This window comes from Spea bombifrons, chromosome 12 (assembly GCF_027358695.1).
Source record: "Spea bombifrons isolate aSpeBom1 chromosome 12, aSpeBom1.2.pri, whole genome shotgun sequence".
Taxonomy (NCBI): Eukaryota; Metazoa; Chordata; class Amphibia; order Anura; family Pelobatidae; genus Spea; species Spea bombifrons.
In genome coordinates this window covers 20123336-20146608 of record NC_071098.1, presented here as the reverse complement: position 1 = coordinate 20146608, position 23273 = coordinate 20123336, and the positions used below count along the sequence as shown (strand labels likewise).

The 23273-nt window shown below is 44.1% G+C and overlaps 1 protein-coding gene across 1 annotated transcript in view; it reads left to right on the top strand.

Annotated features, from left to right (window-relative positions):
* Positions 1-23273, top strand: part of LOC128469651 (serine/threonine-protein kinase SBK1-like) — a 142554-nt gene that overhangs the window by 74406 nt on the left and 44875 nt on the right. Inside the window, exon 3 of the mRNA XM_053451472.1 lies at positions 7591-7790. Coding sequence (XP_053307447.1) covers positions 7591-7790 — 200 coding nt within the window. The remainder of the gene's footprint in view (positions 1-7590; positions 7791-23273) is intronic.

The following is a 23273-nucleotide window of genomic DNA, read 5'->3' as shown; positions in this document are numbered from 1 at the left end:
GGTCGTCTTATATTCAGGTTTTTCTTTTTTTCCTAAATTAATATTCAGATTTGGGGGGTGGTCTTATAATCAGGGTCGTCTTATAATCAAGCAAATACGGTATTTCTCCTTTTAAATAAACTCTCTTACTTTATCGTGTCCATTCCCTTTAACCCCTTCAGTCCCCTATGGACGTACCGGTGCATCTAAAAAACGCATCCTAAGAATCCCCTATGGATGTACCAGTACGTCCAGCCCTGCCGCTGCATTGGAGATCAGGGTGTCGTTTGACAACCTGGACTCCCCCTTGACAGCTGAAGCTGGCAAAGCTGGCTTTCTGATCTGATGTAACAGCTTCCGGCATGAAAGCTGAAAAGCTGTTACATTTTAAACTGCCCGATCGCATGATCGGGCATTCCCTTCCGGGTTGTGTCACTGCAGGGGATATCCTGTCCTCCAATGAGGCACAGACGCTGTGATCTCTATGCACATCTGTGAAGACCTGCATAGAGATCACAGTGTGATCGGTGCAGGGGGGTCGCGGGGAGGAGAGTGAGAAACCATGTCTCTCACCCTCCTCCCATGCTGCAAAACGAAAAGGAGAAAAAAATAATTAAAAAAAATAATTATAATAATAATATAAATAATAATAAAAAAAATAAAGTGAGCTAAGTCATTGTGACATCGCTGGCATTAATAACATGTTGAAGAGGTCCCTAAGGGGACCTATAACCATTTAAATATATATATATATATATATATATAATAAAAAAGTAAAATAATTATAAAAAAAATTAAAGCACAACATCTACCCAGTATAACACTGCTGCCCCCATTCACAACCCCCCAAACCCATTAAGCCATAAGCATAAAAATTCTATTTTATGCTTATGGCTTTTTATGCTTATACCTTATAGTATGTTCCCTATAAGTGCTGGGAAAGTATGGAAAATCTATATAAATTAGGTATTAATGAAATCAGGACACTTGAATTGATAAAATTTACCTAATTTTGTGAGCATTTAGAGGGAAAATGTATTTAAAAAATTAGGGTTTTTTTTTCAAATTTCTCATTCAGCTAATCACCCAACTATGGTATCAAAAGAAAGCTGTATCTCTGCTTGAAAAAACAATATATAGTTTACATGGGTACACTATTCGCAGGAAAAGAGAATAATCGCTGAACCGACATATCGCAAAAATGGCAAAATTTTCCGGGACGTGAGGTACCAAAAACCCCTGGGATTAAGTATTTAAATGTTTCTATCATATCCCCCCCTGTTACGTCTTTCTTCCAGGCTATATATGTTAAGATCCTTTAACCTTTCCTGGTAAGATTTATTCTGTAATCCATGAACCATTTTAGTAGCCCTTCTCTGAACTTTCTCACACATATCTACATCATTCTGGAGATACGGTCTCCAGTACTGTACACAATACTCCAAGTGAGCTTTCACCAGTGCTCTAGAAAAAGGCATAAGCACTTCCCTCTTTCTACTGCCAATACCTCTGCCTATACAACCAAGCATTCTGCTAGCATTTCCTGCTGCTCTATTGCATTGTCTACCTACCTTTAAATCCGCTGAAAATAATCAGATGTTTGTAAACATTGTATCTGCCTATATTACCCTAAATTCCTTAGACGTTGAGGTTGCCTTTGGGTTTTTATGCCCTAGATGCATTACTTTGCATTTATCCAAATTAAATGCCAGTTGCCACAGCTCTGACCATTTTTCCAGTTTACCTAAATCATTTGCCATTTGGCTTATGCCTCCAGGAACATCAACCCTGTTGCAATTTTTTGTGTCATCAGCAAATAGACATACCTTACCATCAAGACCTTCTGCAATACCCCTAATAAAAATATTGCAGAGAATGGGTCCAAGTACAGATCCCTGAGGTACCTCACTGGTAACAAGACCTTGTTTCAAATATACACCATTGACTACAACTCTCTGTTGTCTGTTACTGCCTAATCCATTCAACAATATTGGGATCTAAACTCAGAGATTGCAGTTTATTGATAAGTCTTCAACGTGGAACAGTGCTTCAAAACCCTTACCGAAATACAGATAAACAGTATCTACTGCACCACCAACTGCACCACCAACATCATCCAACCAAAAAAATCAATAAGATTAGTTAGGCATGATCTTCCTGCGGTAAACCCATGTTGCTTTTGATCTTGAAACCCATGTTCTGTTGATCCTATCATTTAACATATGTGGTAAAGTGTATGGGAGAGTGGTTGATGGGATATCTCACCTGGTTTCCTCAGCCAGGCACGGTAGCAAACCCAGGAGCCCTCAGGTGAGGCTTCCTAAGCTCATTACTGGGGAGGAAGCCTTAAAAGAGAGGGCTGTTAGGTTTGTAGGATTGAGGAGAAACTGAGTGAAGGAGCAGCTACAGCCAGCGCTGCAGCCCACCAGGTATGAGGCTTTACCCATGCAAAACCTGTTACTTTGCCAGACCTTAGGCTTGTAGAGAGGTATCCGGATGTTTAGTTAGAGCCGGACAGGCTTAGCGTTTGTTTTGTTTACAAGGTGTTCTGTGCCTACAGCATCTAAATAAACACGCTTTACGTGTGAAGACTGTCATTGCCGCCCCATGCGTGAGCTGTTCCCTACACATATTTTCCATTAATTTCTCCACTATAGATGTAAGACTTACTGGCCTGTAGTTGCCCGACTCCTCCCTATTGCCTTTTTTGTGAATGGGCACAACATTAGCTCATTTACAATCCTCTGGGACGACTCCTGTTAACAATGATTCGTTAAATAAATCCGTTTAAGGTTTTGCTAGTATACCGCCAAGCTCTTTTAATTGGGGTTTAACTTGGGGGTGTATCCCATCAGGCCCCATCAACTTATTTGTCTTCACCTTAGACAACTGAGTAGAACCTCCGCCTTGATAAACTCACATGTATTAAATGACTCATTTTTTCTTAACTTAGGTCCCTTTCCTTCATTTTCATCTGTAAAAACTGAACAGAAATATTTGTTGAGGCAGTCAGCTACACCTTTATTGTCTTCTACATACCTTCCTTCTTTTGTTTTTAATCTTACCACTTTTTGTTTACTTTCCTTTTCTCATTTATATATCTAAAAAATGTTTTATCTAACTTTTTCACTGGCAGGGCAATATTTTCTTCTGCATGTGATTTGGCAGCGCTTATAACTTGCTTTGGTTCTTTCTGCCTAATCTTATAGATCTATCTATCTTGCTTATTTTGTTTTTTTTGTATTTACTAAAGGATAACTTCTTGTTTTTTTATGATTTTGGCCACTTCTGTGGACTACCACAGAGTTTAGAAGATCTGCACAACCAGCTACTTTGGTTTTTCAGTTCACACATGATTATAACTTCCCCCTTCACTGTCATTTCCTCAATTAGTAGATTATATAGCTCTTCTATATGCCCAGGGGGTCTATAAATCACACCTACATGAATTACTGTATTTTTACCAAATTGTAATGTAACCCAAACTGACTGTATGTTTTCCTCACGAACTTTCTTAGGTTAGATTTTATATTATTTTTCACATATAGGGCCACCCTCCCCCTTTCTTGCCCTTTCTATCTTTTCTATATAAGGAGTACCCCGGTATTGCTATGTCCCAGTCTTTTTACTCATTATACCATGTCTCACCTCACTAAATCAACATTCTCAGTTGCCATTACTGTTACCAGTTAATGAATCTCATTCCCTTAACTGAGAGAATGTATGGCAATATGGCCACAGTGATTGCCTGTCCGCTGCTCTACATGGGGCAAAAAAGATTTTTACTGCATGTCAAGTGTTTCCAGAGGTTTTGCCCAAATTCTGCCAGCTGACTTGGGTGCCTCTTGCCCGGCGACAGGGCAGAGGCAACTCCTGGTGGACCAGCATGGATTTATTTCTTTGAGCGGAAACAAAACCTTATAGCAATATTAATTACACATTTGCTGCTGAGCAAGAGGCTGCAAAGCATTATGCTCTAGGTCGAGTTTTCCCTGAGATATTGTCAAGTCTTTGTGCTCAATTGACTTGAATGAATGGCAAGTTTTTGCTGTGGAATGAAAAGCTGCTGTCTGAGAGGAGAAAGTTAAGTACACATGACTCATAAGACTCCTCTCCGAGTAGGAATAAAGCTTTTCAAAACCTTATGGCCACAATGATTGCCCGTTCGCTGCTCTACATGGAGCAAAAACAATTTGGCTATATTGCTTACCAAGGAACTGAATCAGTGGGACTGCACTGCATTTTAACACAAAAGAGGCAGGAGGGGCTGCTTAAACTGTTGGTAAGAACCTGTCACAACCCAGGCAAATTGTTTACATTATGCCATCACATTCACAAAGGTTTACCATTTAAAAGGTTAACTAAACACACTGAATAACTTAGCTACACACATTGAACCAGGTTAACTACAAATATATGCAGGTTTTGCACACCACCATCAAAAAAAGTAAAGTACACATATAGCAATTTTACACTTTAGCATTAAACACATAGGGAGCATGCAGAAAGTCTGATCAGGATGTAGCATCTCTTCAGAATAATTTGGATAAACTAGGGGACTGGTCAAATAAGTGGCAGATGAAATTCAATAAGTGTAAGGTAATGTACCACTTTGGTACCAAAAATAAGTATGCAACTTACACTCTTAAGGGCATTGCATTGGGAAAAGCAGAAAATGAAAAGGACTTAGATATAATTGTAGACCATAGACTTAGCAACAAAGTGCAGTGCCAGTCAGCGGTTGCAAAAGCTATTGAAAATATAATTTTACCTCTTTATAAAGCAATGATGAGGCCTTACCTTGAATATGCAGTGCAGTTTTGTGCACCAGTTTTTAAGAATGCTATAGAGCTGGAGAAGTGCAGAGGTGGGCTACAAAGTTCATTAGAGGAATGGAGAATTTTAGTTATGAAGAAAGACTAGAAAAACTTTACTTGTTTTCACTTGTAAAGAGACGTCTAAGAGAGGATCTGATCACATTGTACAAATACACACAAGGTCAGTATAAACAACTCTCTAGTGATCTATTCCAGTGGCGGAACTACCGGGGTCGCAGGGGTCGCGACTTCGACCGGTCCCCGGAGTTCTGCCAGTCGGGGGGCCCAAGGGGTGCCGAGCGGTTGCTGAAAACGACCGCTCGGCAACTCTTGGGCCCCCCTGACTGACAGAAATCCAGGATGCCTCTGCTTCCCGCTGCTGCCGCCGTCGCCGCTGCTGCCGCCGTCGCCGCTGCTGCCGCTGCTGCCGCCGCCGTCACCGCGCTGCCCAGAGTGCAGTGTTGGGAGCGTGAGGCGTTTGTCTCGGGTGCCGGCGCTTCACGCTGAACGCCGGCATATGACGTCATATGCCGGCGCTCAGCAGTGAAGTGCCGGCACCCGAGACGAACGCCTCACGCTCCCAACACAGGAGTTGACGGTAAGTGACCTACAAAGGGGGACGGAGTGGGTAGATCGTGAGAAGTGGGGGTAGATCGTGAGAAGGGGGTAGGGAGGGAGAGGGTAGAACGTGAGAAGGGGGGGTAGAGGGTAGATCGTGAGAAGGGGGGGGTAGGGAGGGAGAGGGTAGATCTTGAGAAGGGGGGGTAGGGAGGGAAAGGGTAGATCTTGAGAAGGGGGGTAGGGAGGGAAAGGGTAGATCTTGAGAAGGGGGGGTAGGGAGGGAGAGGATAGATTGTGAGAAGGGGGGTAGGGAGGGAGAGGGTAGATCGTGAGAAGGGGCAAGGAGGGAGAGGGGAGATAGTGAGAAAGGGATAGATGGGTTGGGGGTTGGGGGGGGCCTTAACAGATTCTCGCACCGGGGCCCTGAGGTTTCTAGTTACGCCCCTGATCTATTCATCAAGAGGTCTCTACAAGTGTCATCAGCTGAGACTTGAGGAAAGGAGATTTCAGCATCGGAAAAAGTTCTTCACAGTAAGAACATTAAGAATATGGAACTCTCTGCCTAAGGATGTTGTATTATCTAACTCTGTGGATATTTTTAAGAAATGGATGCTTTTCTGGTTAAACATAACATAAAGGGCTACAACTGCTAAAAGGACAGTCGTATTAGAAAGTTGATCCAGGGAGTAATCTGAAATCAAGAAGGATTTTTCCCCCCTGTTGTGGCATAATTGGTAATTGTCCCAAGTAGGGTTTTTGCCTTCTTTTGGATCAACTTTAGAACTAGGTATGTGTGAACTTGATGGACTGAAGTCTTTTTCAACCTACTATACTATACTAAAAGACAGTGCTTACCTGCTCTGGTGCCATTTTTTAAATGTATCAGCTACATCATATCCAGCCTACTACAGGTAGGCTGTCAGCTCCGTGTTCTGTTCTGTTACACTGATTCTGACTGGACAAGCCTGTGACATGGCTTCTAGTGTCAAACAGGAGACTGTTCTTCCTGCAAAGAAAGACATATTTCTATAGAGACAGGCAGAGTATATAAACAGAAATCTGCTTGATCTTTTATAAAGTGGTCAAGTCCAGCGACATATTCTGGTCCCAGGGGAAGCAGTTGCCCTGCCACATAACCGGGAGTGAGATCTCTTTGGGTGATCAAGCTCCCTGTTGTGTTGCTGTTTGATGGACTGGCTGAAAGGGAGATACCCTAACTAACAGCCTTCACAAAATATCTTGAAAGGCCCAAGACGCAGAGTGATAGGAAATTATGTTATATTCCTGTGCTCTGCCATGAGGACAGTGGGCATGAATGAGCTAACAGTGAGGTTGCACCCGCGACCATGCATTTTTATAAGATCACACTTTTCAGGCTTAGGAGTCCATTGGGACTGGCATCTCTTCATTGTTGACTGGGGTAATGGAGCTGGGGACATGATAGAAGCAGAGTTGAGCTAGTTCTCCACTCCACTACCAAACCTACTCGTCTAAGAGTAGGTTTGATTAAGTTAGGGGTGTCCAAACTGCGGCCCTCCAGCTGCTGCAGGACTACATCTCCCATAATGCTCTTTCAGAGACGGGGCTGGCTGAGGAGTATGGGAGATGTAGTCCTGCAGCAGCTGGAGGGCCGCAGATTGGACACCCCTGGATTAAGTGGTAAAGGGCAGGCAGAGCTACGGAGATTTTTGTTTTATGAGAGTCGAGAGATAATATTGGTATAAAATTTGTGGTACCCTTTGTTTGAGGATAAGCAAGCAAACTGACCAGCAGAAAACTGAAAACAAATTGTAACAAGTCCTCGGGAGAGCACTTGGTGTACATTTTGTACTCACTGGTCTCCTCTTGGTTCATAATACCATACATACAAATAACATACATACAAAATCTGTCATTTTCATAACCATAAAGAATGATAGTGAAGATCAAGGACAAATCCCTAACAGGCATGGACAAAATTTCCAAATAAATGATATTGAGGTTTTATAATTCTAGCTCAGTTAAAGAGTTTCTCATGAAGTGGAACAAAGACATTTCAAGGTTGCTAAAGATGTTTGGGCATTTAACCTATGTTCAAGGACAGTAAACTTTTGTGTTAATACTCAAGGGAAAGAAAAATATCTCAATGTACCCCCCGTGAAAATTAATCGGGGTTAATTCAGCAATTAAATCTATTTTCCCCCAAAATAGTTAAGAACAGTGTACATTAATAATGTTTGTTTTATAATTTCAGGAAAATCAATGGCACTAAAGTTAATCAAGAAAACATCAACAAGGAAAGACAGTTTTCTCATGGAATATTGTGTATCATTATGCCTTTCGTCACATTTAAATATAATTAAAACATATGCTGTGATCTTTGAAACCAACAAATATTTTACATTTGCTCAAGAGCTGGCAGCGGGGGATCTCTATTCTATCCTTGAGCCTGAAGTAAGTGCTTTATAATTTTTTTTTGTTTCAGAAATAAAAGTTCACATGGATTGGAGGAAAACTTAAAAGTAGTACAAGATATGTGATAACATGTATTCTGTATAAAATAATGTCAAATGCATTTTTTTTTTATGCATTACTTCGTTTATTGACAATTCGGGTCATCATGACATACAGATACAATGTGCATGTATAATGAATGGTTGCGAACAATCGGGTAAATAGGCAGTGCAACACTAGATGTATATCAGACAATAATGCAGTCAGTACAATAGGACAAGGGACATAGGTACGCAGTACCGCAAAGAGGCATATATAAGGATAGAATCATTAGATGGCACTGTATACAATAGGGTAAATGACCGCAGAGGCATAATTGTCAACATATGTACACCAGACATCAAAGTATGTGCGCTGTCAAAGCATATCTGAAATAACAGTAAGAATAAACAATGAACATACCAAAAGACGTATGCCGCATCGCCGCCGAGCAGTCATTGAAAAAAAGAAAAAGAAGATATGGTGTGAATACAATGAGTGAGAAACTGAGTGAAGGAGCAGCTACAGCCAGCGCTGCAGCCCACCAGGTATGAAGCTTTACCTATGGAAAACCTGTTACTTTGCTTTGTGCCAGACCTTAGGCTTGTAGAGAGGTATCCGGATGTTTAGTTAGAGCCGGACAGGCTTAGCGTTTGTTTTGTTTACAAGGTGCTCTGTGCCTACAGCATCTAAATAAACACGCTTTACGTTTGAAACCTGTGTGAATACTGTCATTGCCGCCCCATGTGTGAGCTGTTCCCTACATTATTTATTCATTTAATTAGTCGCATTGTGATTAGAAAACTGGGCTCTATTTATTTGCATGGCTGAATATAGTACCTGCCCAGGGTTCTAAGGAGGATCTGGAGAGGGTCCTTTTTCAAAGGACACTGCCATGTTGTGAGGGGCAAAATCTCTCGCAGTGGCACTTGTGACCACTCTCCGGAGTAATGCGTCCTGGGGTGGGTTTTCTGTGTCAAGGCATTTCAGGGACACAGTTTACACTTAGGAGGCGATCGTTGATCCCCCTCCTAAGCACTTTTAAATCAGGTATCCATGGCCATACAATATGTGGCAGATGTTGATGTCTGGGGAAGGGGCCACATGGGACCCCTGCTGCCGATCATAGTGTTGCCGAATGCCTTGATATCGAGGCTTTACAGGAATACCGTTTGGGTGAAGAAAGCGTCCGCGGCCAGTGAATCGTAGATCGCTTTCTACAACCGTATAAGGTCATGATGTGCCAGGCATGTCAAATGTCGCCAACGGGATGTTTTTTGGTGACGTGTCTGGCACGTCAATAGTCGTGAAGGAGATAAGCTGTAGAGTAACTCACAGCACCACAACTTGGGAGTAGTGAGAAGGGGCATGACTGAGGTAGACCATAGGTTAGCATCCCTTTTTCCCTACTTAAATAAGAGACCACATGCAGGGGCGTACCTAGAGTATTTGGCACCCGGGGCGGATCCTGTATGTGGCACCCCCCCACACACACTTTAAAACTACCTGGCCGAAACTGAATATGACCCCCCCACACACACCATAAAAAACACTTTTATTTAAAGTAAGTAACACACCAAAATAGGACAAAACAATTAAATAACTATATATATATAGATATATATATATATATATACATATAATTGTTAACAGCAATCACATTCCTATCATGCCCAGGCATACCCAGATTCCAGGAGGCACTCGCAGACTTGGCATGATAGGAGTATGATTGCCCTATCTACCCCTTCTCGCTCCCTTCTGCCCTATCTACCCCTTCTCACTCCCTTCTGCCCTATCTACCCCTTCTCACTCCCTTCTCCCTATCTACCCCTCCTAACTATCTACCCTCTCCCTCTTTGAAGTTCACTTACCTTTCAGGAGTCCTGCGAGGGGGTGCAAGGCCTCTGTCTCCCAGCTCTGCCACTGTATAGAACAGTATAGAGTGATGGGAGTTATGATGTACTTTAGAGCATAATTATATAATGAAAAATACATTGGAAATGGTACAGCATAACACCCATCACTCTCACACACTTATCAATCCACACATACCAATCCACAAACACATACCAATCCACAAACACATACCAATCCACACATACCAATCCACACAGATACACCAATCCACACACATACACCAATCCACACATATACTAATCCATACACATACCAATCCACACACACATACCAATCCACACACATACACCAATCCACACACATACACCAATCCACACATATACACCAATCCACACACATACCAATCCACACACATACACCAATCCACACACATACCAATCCACACACATACACCAATCCACACACATACACCAATCCACACATACCAATCCACACACACATACCAATCCACACACACATACCAATCCACACACACATACCAATCCACACACACACCAATCCACACACATACACCAATCCACACACATACACCAATCCACACACATACACCAATCCACACACATACTAATCCACACACATACTAATCCACACACACATAGCAATCCACACATATACTAATCCACACACATACCAATCCACACACATACACCAATCCACACACATACACCAATCCACACACATACCAATCCACACATACACCAATCCACACATACACCAATCCACACATACACCAATCCACACACATACACCAATCCACACACATACACCAATCCACTCTCACTGTATGCTTTCCTACCTTTCCTCTTTTCTCCTTACAGCTCCTTTTCCTTCTCTTCGCTCCTCTTCTTCAGTTCTTCTGTCTTCTCTATCTTCTTCCGGGTCAGAGTGCACCGACAGCGGTGGGCGCGGCTTCAGTGTTGTGCGCCGGGATCTAACAACAAACCCCGGCGCACAACAGCTGTTGCCGCGCGGATCGCAAGGGAGCGGTATCGGAGGTCTTTAACAGACCTCCGGCTCCCTTGAGTGATTTTAAGCCGGGTTCAAGGAAAATCCTTGAACCGGCTTAAAATCACTCAAGGGAGCCGGTGGTCTGTTAAAGACCTCCGATACCGCTCCCTTGCAAGCCTGCTCCTCCAGCGGCGGACATTACTGTCCGTCTCTGGAGGGGTGCCGGGTGCCGGCAAGTTGGCACCCCCTGATGAGCGGCACCCGGTGCGGACCGCCCCCCCCGCCCCCCGCTAGGTACGCTACTGACCACATGAGAAATCAGAGTTTAAATGTTTATAAGTCAGCCATAGATAAAATTGTCCATGGTACTTTCACCTTGCAGCTCTGCACCGTGACACAACATATTCTCTAAACAATGTTGGAAACCGTTAACTTAATTGTGCAAATGTATGCAAATTTATGTTAACATCTAACCCACCATTCCATGAGCTGTAACCGAGCCAACCCATGTATTTATCAACCATACAACCATTGAACTGTAATACCACCACAGGCTGGCATAGGCGTACCAAGTATATCCCTGTCATTCTACCAGCGTCCCATGACGGCAGTCCATATCCACCAAAAGAAATCACAAGGGCACCAGCCCCAGGAGTGTCCTAGTTTTAACCTTCGGGTGCTTGTGCACCACGAGTCCAACCACCTGTAAGAGTAGTTAACCTATGCACCATGCCGGCGACTAACCGTCACAGCCAGTGAATGCGACCACCTTGCATCTCGCTGACCCTGCCACCACCTCAAGGGCACTTTCCAATCTCCTAAATAAATATGTGGGATCCCCTTCTAACTCTGCATGCCTGTCACAGAGCCGCTACTCACCAGCTACCGGGATCCAGCGATGAGTGGAGGCTTCATCGCGTCTCCTCTCCTCCCCTGCTCACTGACACAGAAGGGAGCAAGGTTTTCATGGCAACGCATTCTCTTCGCTGCAGTCATGGAGAGGAAGGTGTTGCTATGGCGACTCGTTTCCTCCGATGAAGTCACAGTGGCGCCAAATTCATGACAGTATACCTGAGCCATACTATGGTTCCTGCAGGACTTCAAGCTACGTTATCTGACATGAATCAGAAAATGAAGAAATTGGCTCAAATTATAATGGATATACAGTATGGCAGTATGGTAGTCTACACAATGAAGTAGCGGACTTAAAGACCCAAGTTTCTCCCCCGGCTACTCCTCTTATGCCTCCTACTCCTACCGTTACTGTACAAGAACGATCTAACGTGCTAAATCCATAGATTTATTATGAACTGTGAACTAATGTTTTCTGTTAAACCACGTACATACACTATGGACACTGTCAAGATACGTTCTATGATCCTCCTTATGGAGGGTGAACCAGCCAATTGGGCTTACAGACTGTTGGAGACTGCTGATCCTGTTATACATACATATTCTTCTTGTTGCTGCCTTTTCCTGCTTATATAACGACCCTCACCGTCACTTCTCAGCATGTTCAGCCACTAGAGATCTTACCCAAGGCCGGTGACCAGTGGAGGAATATATTACTGAATTCAGATGTCTAGCCACTGATACTAAGTGGAATAACTACGCATTTACGGATCAATTCCGTCTTGGTCTCTCTGACTACATAAGAGATGAACTGGCACGTTGCCAAATACTGGAATCACTAGAACCCCTTATGTCTCTCGCTTTGTCCAACGCAATGCTGAGAGACAACGTCCTAGGACACCTAGTTGGAGGGTACAAGCGACTCGTCCCAGTGAACATCTGCACCTACCGGCCTATTACAGAGGTTGAACCTATGCAGATCAGATTGTCTAGATCATCTCTATCTGCCCAGGAGAAGAACATAACATAAGTAATTTATGTCTATATGGCGGTGGAGATTCTCATCTTCTGGCTTCATGTCTTATTCATCCTAAACGATTGAAGGGTGAGTTTAGAAGTAAACTCTATTGTCTATCTCTTCCAGTGGCGACTCTATAAACAAAATATAAGGGGGGGCACATAAGATACAACAGTCAAAACTGGGGGGGCACTAATATTTTCTACCATTAAATCATGCCACTGGTACAAAACCCTAAAAATTCAAATGATGGGGGCGTGGCTAGCCACGGACGAAGATGGCTGCTTAGGTCTTTCGCTCCGCTAACCCTCTCCGTGTCATCGGCGAAATAGCGAAATAGCACTCGGTCACACTGGAGCCTAAACCCCTATATTCATGCGGCCCTATACTCACACAACCACACGGCAATCTTGCCCCTCACACACGTATGAGCACACACACTCCCACTGGCCTCCGTTTCCACCTCGCGGGTTGCGAGTTTCCCATTCCCCGGGATGCTCCGGTACATATGTAAGCTCTCGATCCTCTGCACGCACACGACCCCACATACTTGCCTACTTTTGTGCCCGCGGTCCTTTTAGGTCCTGCTACGGCTTGCTACCTCTCAGGTATGGACCTACCTGCTACCGCTCCTGGGCTGTGTGCCTTCTACAGGGTGGATTCCGCTTTTCACCCCTTAGCTACATTACACCACAGATCATGTCTTTTCTTTTTCGTTTATTTTATTTTGATTGCCTTTCCTACACATACTTACCTAGTCACACATTCATGCACGCTATTGCATTTACAATTGCATTTATATTTGCTGTTCGCTTGACACGGAGGGGGTGCTCCTGCACCTTGCCTTGCTACCATCACTCCCTGTCGATACGACCTGTCATTGTCTGTATTATTCCACCACCCCTACCAGAGCCTACCTACCCTGCCCTTTGGGTTTAGTACTAGGTCTTTAACCACTGGTATGGTCATTCGGCTCAATACTCGATGTTGTTACATCAGGGCTTCGCGTTGCCCAGTTTGTTTTTGGTTTTTGTTTATCGTTTATATGCACGTACGATATTCTATTCTTTTTGCTGTCATAGTATGTTCTTTTGGATGCTATGAGGTACCGTCTACACGTACTGCTGTGCCTTGGCCTTTAATGTCCTATGGCTATCAATCACCTTAAATGTATGTCTCTGAACGTCAGAGGCTTGAATAAACCTCAGCAAAGGTCAAAACTGTTCCTGCTCCTTCAGTCCTATAGAACCCACATAGCCTTCCTCCAAGAAACCCACTTCACGACTGCACAGGAATTTAGGCTTACAAATAGACACTTCCAATCGGCATACTTTTCTAGCTCTGCCACTACCAAGACCAAGGGTGTTGCCATTTTGCTACACAAGAGCCTTCCATTCCAACTTGTTGATGTTTGGAGGGACACGGAGGGTAGGAGTCTGATTGTCAAGGGTTTTTTGGGTATGCACAAGATCACCTTAGCCACTGTCTATGCCCCCAATAAGGACCAAATACCTTTCCTAGTACGCTTTCTGTCCAAGCTTGCTGACCTCCAGGAGGGACTGATGATTTTTGGTGGGGACCTTAACATGGTTCTGGACCCTAGACTTGACTCTTCGACGGGTACATCCCATCTCCCATACGCTAAAATTAAGAAAGTGAAACGGATGCTCCTCCTTAACCAATTAGTCGACGTTTGGAGGGCCAGTCACTCTACTGACCTCGACTACACCTTCTTTTCCCCTCCGCACAACAGGTACACACGTATTGACGCCTTATAGAGGCGGAGTGGAGGTAGGAAAGGTGATGGTGGGACACGAGTCCCACCATCACCTTTCCTACCTCCACTCCGCCTCTATTGGGACTCAGGCGATTAGTGACCACGCCCCCGTCCACATGTCCCTCCGGCTCCCTTCTGGTCCTCCCAAGGTCTGGTGCTGGCGTCTTAATGCCAATCTGATTAATGACCCCACGTTTCTCCCGGAACTCGAGGATCACCTCAAACATTATTTTGAAGATAACTCTGCCCGAGGTACCCCGGTCCCGACGGTCTGGGAAGCCCATAAGGCGGTGATGAGAGGCCATCTTATTCAGCTTGGAGCCAAACTGAAACGTTTGGACTACCTGTCCCTTATTTCCCTCACACGTCAAATAGCAGACCTGGAGCTCAGACATAAGCTTACTCTCTCCCATGATACCCACGCACAGCTCCAGGCTCTCCGCGCTGACCTCTCTTCCCTCCTGGACTCCAGAGTTAAGCGTAACTACCTCCTCGCTAGGAAACATTTTAGGGCCAAACGGTTGGCCACCTATATACCCAAGATTAGGGACGCGTCGGGTACGCTACATCATCAAACGAGGGACATTGCTTGCTGTTTCTTTGACTATTATTCTGAACTTTATAACCTAAATGGGGGGAGGGACCCTGACGATTCGACACTTGATCGTATGGCAGCGTACCTGGATAAACACCTTAAGCTCAAGCTAACTGCTGAGGACAGGGTCGGGCTCAATTCTCCTATTAGCTTGGAGGAAGTGGAGCGGGCGATCAAATCCCTGCCGAAGGGCAAATGTCCTGGCCCGGATGGGTTCACCCCACTGTATTACAGCAAATTTCTCCGCACTCTAGGCCCCCAACATGGCCCATATTACAGTCATCCCTAAACCGGGCAAGGACCCTGAAATCTGTGGCAATTACCGCCCGATTTCACTGATCAATACTGATCTTAAAATTTTGGCCAAAATCTTATCTTTTCGACTTAATCCTCTCCTCCCCAGGTGTGTCCATGGTGACCAATCGGGGTTTGTGCCCGGTCGGGAAGCCAGGGATAACACCCTCAAGGTCCTAAACCTCGTGGCACTGGCCCACGCGCGCAAAACCCCCCTCCTTCTAGTGTCCATGGACACGGAGAAGGCCTTCGATAGGGTCTCGTGGGCCTTCCTCTTCCGAGTCCTGGACAAGTTGGCTGTGGGCCCCAGGTTCCTCCAACACATTCACTCATTGTACTCTTCACCATCGGCATATGTACGCGTTATCGAAGATAACAGAAAATTGTATTAGGTTGGTCAGTAAGAGTAAAAAATTAAGGAAACCGCTGTGGTACTCTGCAGAAGTGGCCAAAATCGTGAAAGACAAGAAGTTAGCCTTTAGTAGATACAAAAATACCCAAAGTGAGGAAGATAGACAGATCTATAAAATTAGGCAGAAAGAGGCAAAGAAAGTTATAAAAACTGCCAAATCACAGGCAGAAGAGCGAATTGCCCTATCAGTAAAAAATGGAGATAAAACATTTTTTAGATATATAAATGAGAAAAGGAAAGTTAAACAAGGATTAGTTAGACTAAAAACAAAAGGCATATATGTAGAAGAGGATAAAGGTTTAGCTGACTGCCTCAACGAATATTTCTGTTCAGTTTTTACAGATGAGAATGATGGAATGGGACCTCAGTTGGGAAAAAAGACTGAATCATTTGAAATATGTGAGTTTATCGAGGCGGAGGTTTTACTTCAGTTGTCTAAGGTAAAGACAAATAAGTCGATGGGGCCTGATGGGATACACCCCAAGTTATTAAAAGAGCTTGGGGGTGTACTAGCAAAACCGTTAACTGATATATTTAACGAATCATTGGTAACGGGAGTTGTCCCTGGGGATTGGAAAGTAGCGAATGTTGTGCCTATACACAAAAAAGGCAGTAGGGAGGAGTCGGGCAACTACAGGCCAGTTAGTCTTACATCTGTAGTGGGAAAATTAATGGAAACAATGTTAAAGGAAAGGATTGTTGAACATCTGAAGTCACATGGCTTTCAAGATCAAAAACAACATGGGTTTTCCTCAGGAAGATCTTGCCAAACAAATCTTATTGATTTTTTTGATTGGGTGACTAAAGTAATTGATCAAGGTGGTGCAGTAGACATTGCGTATCTGGATTTCAGTAAGGCCTTTGACACTGTCCCACATAGAAGACTTATAAATAAACTGCAATCTCTGGGTTTAGATCCCAATGTTGTTGAATGGATTAAGGAGTGGCTGAGTGACAGAAAACAGAGGGTTGTAGTCAATGGCGTATATTCAGAACAAGGTCTTGTTACCAGTGGGATACCTCAGGGATCTGTACTTGGACCCATTCTCTTTAATATTTTCATTAGTGATATTGCAGATGGTGTTGATGGAAAGGTATGTTTATTTGCCGACGACACAAAAATTTGCAACAGGGTTGATGTTCCTGGAGGAAGAAGCCAAATGGCAAACGATCTAGGTAAGCTGGAAAAATGGTCAGAGCTGTGGCAATTGGCATTTAACGTGGATAAATGCAAAGTAATGCACCTGGGGCATAAAAACCCAAGGGCAGAGTATAGACTATTTGGTACTGTCCTAACCTCAACGTGTGAGGAAAGGGATTTAGGGGTAATTATTTCTGAGGATTTAAAGGTAGGTAGACAATGCAGTAGAGCAGCAGGTAATGCTAGCAGAATGCTTGGTTGTATAGCGAGAGGTATTAGCAGTAGGAAGAGGGAAGTGCTCATGCCGCTGTACAGATCACTGGTGAGACCTCACTTGGAGTATTGTGTACAGTACTGGAGACCATATCTCCAGAAGGATATAGATATGTTGGAGAAAGTGCAGAGAAGGGCTACTAAAATGGTTTATGGATTACAAAATAAACCTTACCAGGACAGGTTAAAGGATCTTAACCTATATAGCCTGGAAAAAAGACGGGACAGGGGGGATATGATAGAAACATTTAAATACTTAAAGGGAATCAACAAAGTAAAGGAAGAAAGTTTATTTAAAAGAAGAAATAAAACCACAACAAGAGGACACAAGCATAAACTAGAGCGGCAAAGGTTTAATGGTAACATCAGAAAATATTACTTTACGGAAAGGGTAGTGGACGCATGGAATAGCCTCCCAGTGGAAGTGGTAGATGTTAATACAGTAAAGTCATTTAAGCAAGCATGGGATAGGCATAATGCCAAGCTAGATATAGGATAAGGGCAAGTACTAAAGGAGAGTACTCAGAGGTTGGGCAGACTGGATGGGCCTTCTGGCTCTTATCTGCTGTCACTTTCTATGTTTCTATGTTTAACGGCTCCCTCTCTTACAGAATCACATTGGCCAACGGTACTAGGCAGGGCTGTCCCCTCTCGCCACTATTATTTCTTCTTGCGCTGGAGCCCCTGGCTAACGCCATACGGGCCAACCGCCATATCTCGGGTCTTTCGGTGGCAGGTCAGGATTATAAGATTTCAATCTATGCCGATGAAATGCTGTGCTTTGTTACTAACCCAGTGCTTTCTCTCACACACACCACCTCAGACTTGCAGCAGTTCCATGACCTGGCGCAATATAAGATTAACCTGCAGAAATCGGAGATCTTAGGTATACATGTCCCCCCCCCCCGTGAAACTGCAACTCCAGGCCGTCTACCCCTTTCGTTGGGCGGATGCGTATCTTACTTACCTCGGTGTGCGCACTCCGGCCGACCTGTCCACTCTGGTGGACTTGAATTTTGCCCCCCTGTTGGCGTCAGTTTCAGCAGATATGCGGAAGTGGTCCTTCAATCACATCTCCTGGTTTGGGAGGGTGAGCGTACTCAAAATGAATATTCTCCCTTGCATTTTGTATCTCCTGCAAACTCTTCCTGTCTATTTATCTCAGTCCTTCCTTAAACGGTGGACTAGGACCTTTACGAGATATGTTTGGTCCAACCGTCCCCCTAGATTGGCTCTCTCTTACCTGACCGCTACTAAGGAGTGTGTCGGATTGGGCCTTCCGGACATTGAGGGTTACTGGGTTGCTTCCCACCTTCGGCGGGTTATAGAATGGTCATCTCACTCACATAAGCACTGGGTCCAGATCGAAAATTCCCTCTTTCCTCACGACATTGCTGCTGTACCCTGGCTCTCGCGGACGCATTGCTTCCCCAACCCGCAGCGCCTTTCGACTGTCACCCCGACATTGCGTGTCTTTCATAGGGTCCTCGCTAAGTTCCCCATAACGTCCTGCCCTGGCCCGTTGACCCCCATCTCGTCCAATCCTGACTTCCTCCCTGGTCTGACCCATCCTGATATACGGATTTTTGTGCCAGCTCGAGTGCGGGTGCTCCGTGTCACACATCTTTACGCCGGGAACTCTATTCGCCCCGTGTCGGACTTTGTATCTGATGGGCCCGTGCCCTTCGGGGCGACTTTTCTCCCTGTCCCCCGCTTCCGACTTGACTAGACCGCTGACGGCGTTTGAGTTACTTTATATGGATCCCTCCAGACATTCCCACCTTTTCTCTACGCTTTATAAAAATGTTTTGTCTTGCCATACCCATAGGAAACCATATTTTCTCAGCCTGTGGGAAAGGGATCCGTCCCGTGCGTTCGAGCAGGACGATTGTGACAAGATGATATTGCTCACCCTTAGAGGGGTCACATCTAGTAAATTGCAGGAGTCAGCTTACAAGATCCTCACCAGATGGTACAGGGTACCCGCCGACTTGCATCGCTTCCTCCCGCATGTCGCTCCGTCCTGTTGGCGATGTGGGACTGACGAAGGTACCTATTCGTCAGTCCCCCTGGTGCAGCCCTTGTGGACGGCTGTAGCTGCGGTGATTCGGGCAGTAGATGACCCGGATTTCCAACCCAGTCCTGAGTCTATGTTGCTGCACTATACTCCTTCTAGCATGGGTGCTTATAAGCGATCACTCACCATTCATTTTATCGCCGCGGCTAGGGCTACTGTCCCTTGCTTTTGGAGGCAGGCTAGATCCCCCCCGTCTCTGTTTGGCTCAAGAAGGTAGGCTTTATTTGCCAGATGGAGGATTTGGTCATGACTTCCAGGGGCTTTGGCTACAAAAACGGGTTAAAATGGCTACCGTGGCGGGAGTTCCTGGCTTCTCCATCTTTCTGCACTGTACTGGGTGACTTTACTGATGCCCCTCCCGACTCAGACGGTATCTGAGAGGTATTCTCCCCGTTTGAACTCGTCCCCATATATTCCCCCCGCCGGTTCTGCCCGTACATATGGTTCGTTCTACCACTTTCATTTTGCGGACGTTTCCTGACGGTACTCTACCTGCCCATTTACGTCTTTACTAATTCACTCTTCCACTCGCCCATGCATCCACGTCTATCTCTGACTGTACACTCGCTGATACGTGCTTTGTTTTTGTATTGTTGTTTTTATTTGTTTATTATGGCTTACATTTGATTTGGACATTCTCCGGAACAATGCTGCCTACAGACGGTTCAAGTAACATTACATCTGTGACATTGTTTGTATTATACTGTTGCTTGTATAATGACCGCTCTGCTAATGCGGCACATTTTGCTGCTTGCGGTCCACATTTGTATTGTCTTCTCTCTTGACTGTATCTTGTCTGATGTACAATGTTCTGTTATGTCATATTGCCTGATGTATTTTATTCCTGGATGTACGCAATGTTGCCACCTTTTCATTAAAACGGAGATTTGAAAAAAAATTCAAATGATGGCAGGAGATGATTCATCAGTAAAGCTCCCCTTCCCTGATATGTCTTTTGTGAAGTTTGTCACCCTTGGAACAATTGCAATTTTCACCATTGAATATTCACCTACTTTAAATACGTCACTAATGAAGACCAATGAACAGACCCTGAGTGTTTGTGTGTTACTAATCTAATACTAAGTACTATTTTACACAGCCAGCCACTTCCTACTTCAAAATGAAAATAAGGTATCTTTTTTAAACAAAACTATTTTAATTTTCAAAATATAATTGCCAAGTGGTATTTATAATATATATAACATATATTAATAAATATTATTTATAGAGCACCAGCTCATTGAACAGTGATAAACAAAATAGAACATTAAATTTAACAAAGAACTGGACTAAAAGTGTTTTTTTTTTTTTTATTCAATATATAACATTGCATCAACAAAAACAATATAGATATGCTTACAATAACATGAAACAGCATGTAAATTCACATACATATTGATGTTAAAATACATATGATATAAAACAAAATTATACTAGGATTACTACAAACTACCTAGCCTAAGCCCCCACAAAACATGGGTACATGTTGTACTGCCATACCAACAACTTAGGAGGAGAAAGAAGAAAAGAAAGGAAAAAAAAATAATTATAATAATAATCTCCCGCATTCACTCCATACCATCCGTACAATTCATTCATACAGTCAAGCAAATTTTATATAATTAGGGATTAATCTAGCCTTGGTGTAGAACTAATTTAAATTTTATTAAAGACAGGAGGCGAGTATTTTGCATTAACCTCCAGCAGCAAAACAGTTAACAAAGAATACAAGAAATAACCAATCAGAAAAAACATAACGGTCTATATAAGTCTCCATATCTGGTCACTCCCCCTCTTTCATTGTGGAGAAGCCAAACATGGAATGAACCAAGGAAGAATTCAAAACAGCAGGAATCGCATCAATACGTGGTCCAAAACCAGAACTTTAAGTAGAAGGACGACCACCTGAAAGAAGAGACAAAACGTGACAGTACCAGGCAGAGCAGAAGGATATCACAGCAGACAAGCAAATTAATCAAAATCAAACATCAACACCCCCCCATAAATATAATGCAAAAATAATAATAATAATAATAATGCAAAAATAACAATAATAATACCCAAACAAAAGGGAGGGAAAACTGGAAGGGTGGGAAAATACTTGCCTCCTGTGTTTAATAAAATTTAGATTAATTCTACACCAAGGCTAGATTAATCCCTAATTTTATGGCAAGACAGGAGGCTTCATATTTTGCATTTTTAACGCCCCTGAGCCAGCGCAAGCGCAGGGTGAGAGTTAGGATGGGAATAAAAAGTCCGGAACGTAGACTTTTGAGAAAAGTCTGCCGCGGACAATATGTCGGAAAGGGAGCAGCCAGCCAAGAAAGCCGCCGATTCCGCAGCCCCCTGACCGAATGAGCCCAAAAGTGTCTTCGACACCGGCCAAATGGAGGAGCCAACAAATCCAACGTGCAATAGTAGGCACTGAAACGGGCTTCGATGGACGAACGTAAGAGATGAATAACGGGCCAGAAGAAGAGTTGAACTGAGCTGACACCAACAGGTAAGTGTGGAGACAGCATGCGGCACAGAGTCGCGGCCGCTCAGGAAAATAGGGGTAGGAAATAGAAACTGAATGTGACTTAGTCCTACGCATGACAGACGCGGAGACACCCTCCGGAGAAAAAGATGTGACATCGAAGGCACGAATGTCGGAGACCCGTCGAAAAGAAATGAGGCATAAAAGGAGTGCCATCTTAGCGGACAACTGACGAAAAGACAGACGATCATTATCTGGCCAAGTCTCCAAAAAATTAAAAACCCGGGAGACGTCCCAGAAAAACGCATAGCGAGCGGCCGGAGGCCTGGAAAGACGAATGCCACGAAGAAGACGACAAACGGAAGGGTCCCTGCCAATCCCAAGACCCTGTGTAAAAAAAGGTGAGAAAAACCAGTATAGGGGATAGAATAGTGAATAGTAGGAATAATCGACCTTAATGACTTTCCTTTTGTGTCTGGAACCACAGCTGCAACCCTTAAGCAACACTCTCCGGGTGTTGAAGTAATATAGCAAAAAGTCCACTAGGGGGCGCTCGTGTGTTACATTCAATGAAAAATAAAACAGAGAAAAAAATATATAGTGTAGAAGTAAAACAGTGTGTTTTGCCCTGCGTATCGCAGATTTACCACTCACAGTGTGTTGATGGGGTTCAGTGCGTCATAGAGATGGCCTTAGGGTCCATATGCAAGAATATATACCGAGGAAACAAAACCAGAAAAGAATCCAATAGTGTATTATGTATATAGCGCTAGATACGCAACAAGTGGAGATAAACTTACACTTAAATAAGTGTCAAGATGCCCGTAATATCTGGTGATGATCTGGTCACATCCGTATATTCTTCTGGTTTGGAGGGTCCAATGGTTAGATACCAATGTGTGTGTGGTGTATAGAAACAGCCACTATCCACATAGAAGGTATGTAAAAAGAGGTATTTATTCTTAATTAGCAGCCAGCTGGATCCATATCAGCTGCAGCTATAAAAAGTTTTTAAAATAACATAAAAAGTACTGATACAAATAAAAATGCTGATACAAATAAAAATATATATCATAAAAGTCCTTAAAAAAGTCACTCAACGCGTTTCGCCGTGTAAGGCTTCATCAGGAGTAGTATCTTCTCTTTAGTGGAGGTCCTTTTAAGTGTCTGGCGCCATATGGAAAGACGAATGCCACGAAGAAGACGACAAACGGAAGGGTCCCTGCCAATCCCAAGACCCTGGACAGGCACGTGAGCTGCGGAGATCGCCGAACGGAAGAGATTAATAGTGCGATAAGATTTCCCTTGGGAGAAGAGATGAGACAGGAAATTAAGAATCATAGTTAAAGGTGCCATAACGGGATCAGCGTGTTGTGCCATACACCAGTGACACCAAACACTCCAAGCCTGGAAGTAAGATTTTGGGGTGCCAGGAGCCCAGGATCCCCAGAGTAAGTCTCGAACCGAAGCCGATAAGCCCGGCACGTTCCAGGATCCCCGGAAACTGTCCAGGCCACCAGTAGCAACCGGTCCTGCAGGATGAGGGTTCCCCTCCGGATCCTGTAGCAAATCCCACGACGAAGGAAGGATCAGAGCTGAAGAATGCGTCGGTTTGACTGTTCCAGGCATCCATGTGGGACAGCCACCAGCGAAGCTCCAGC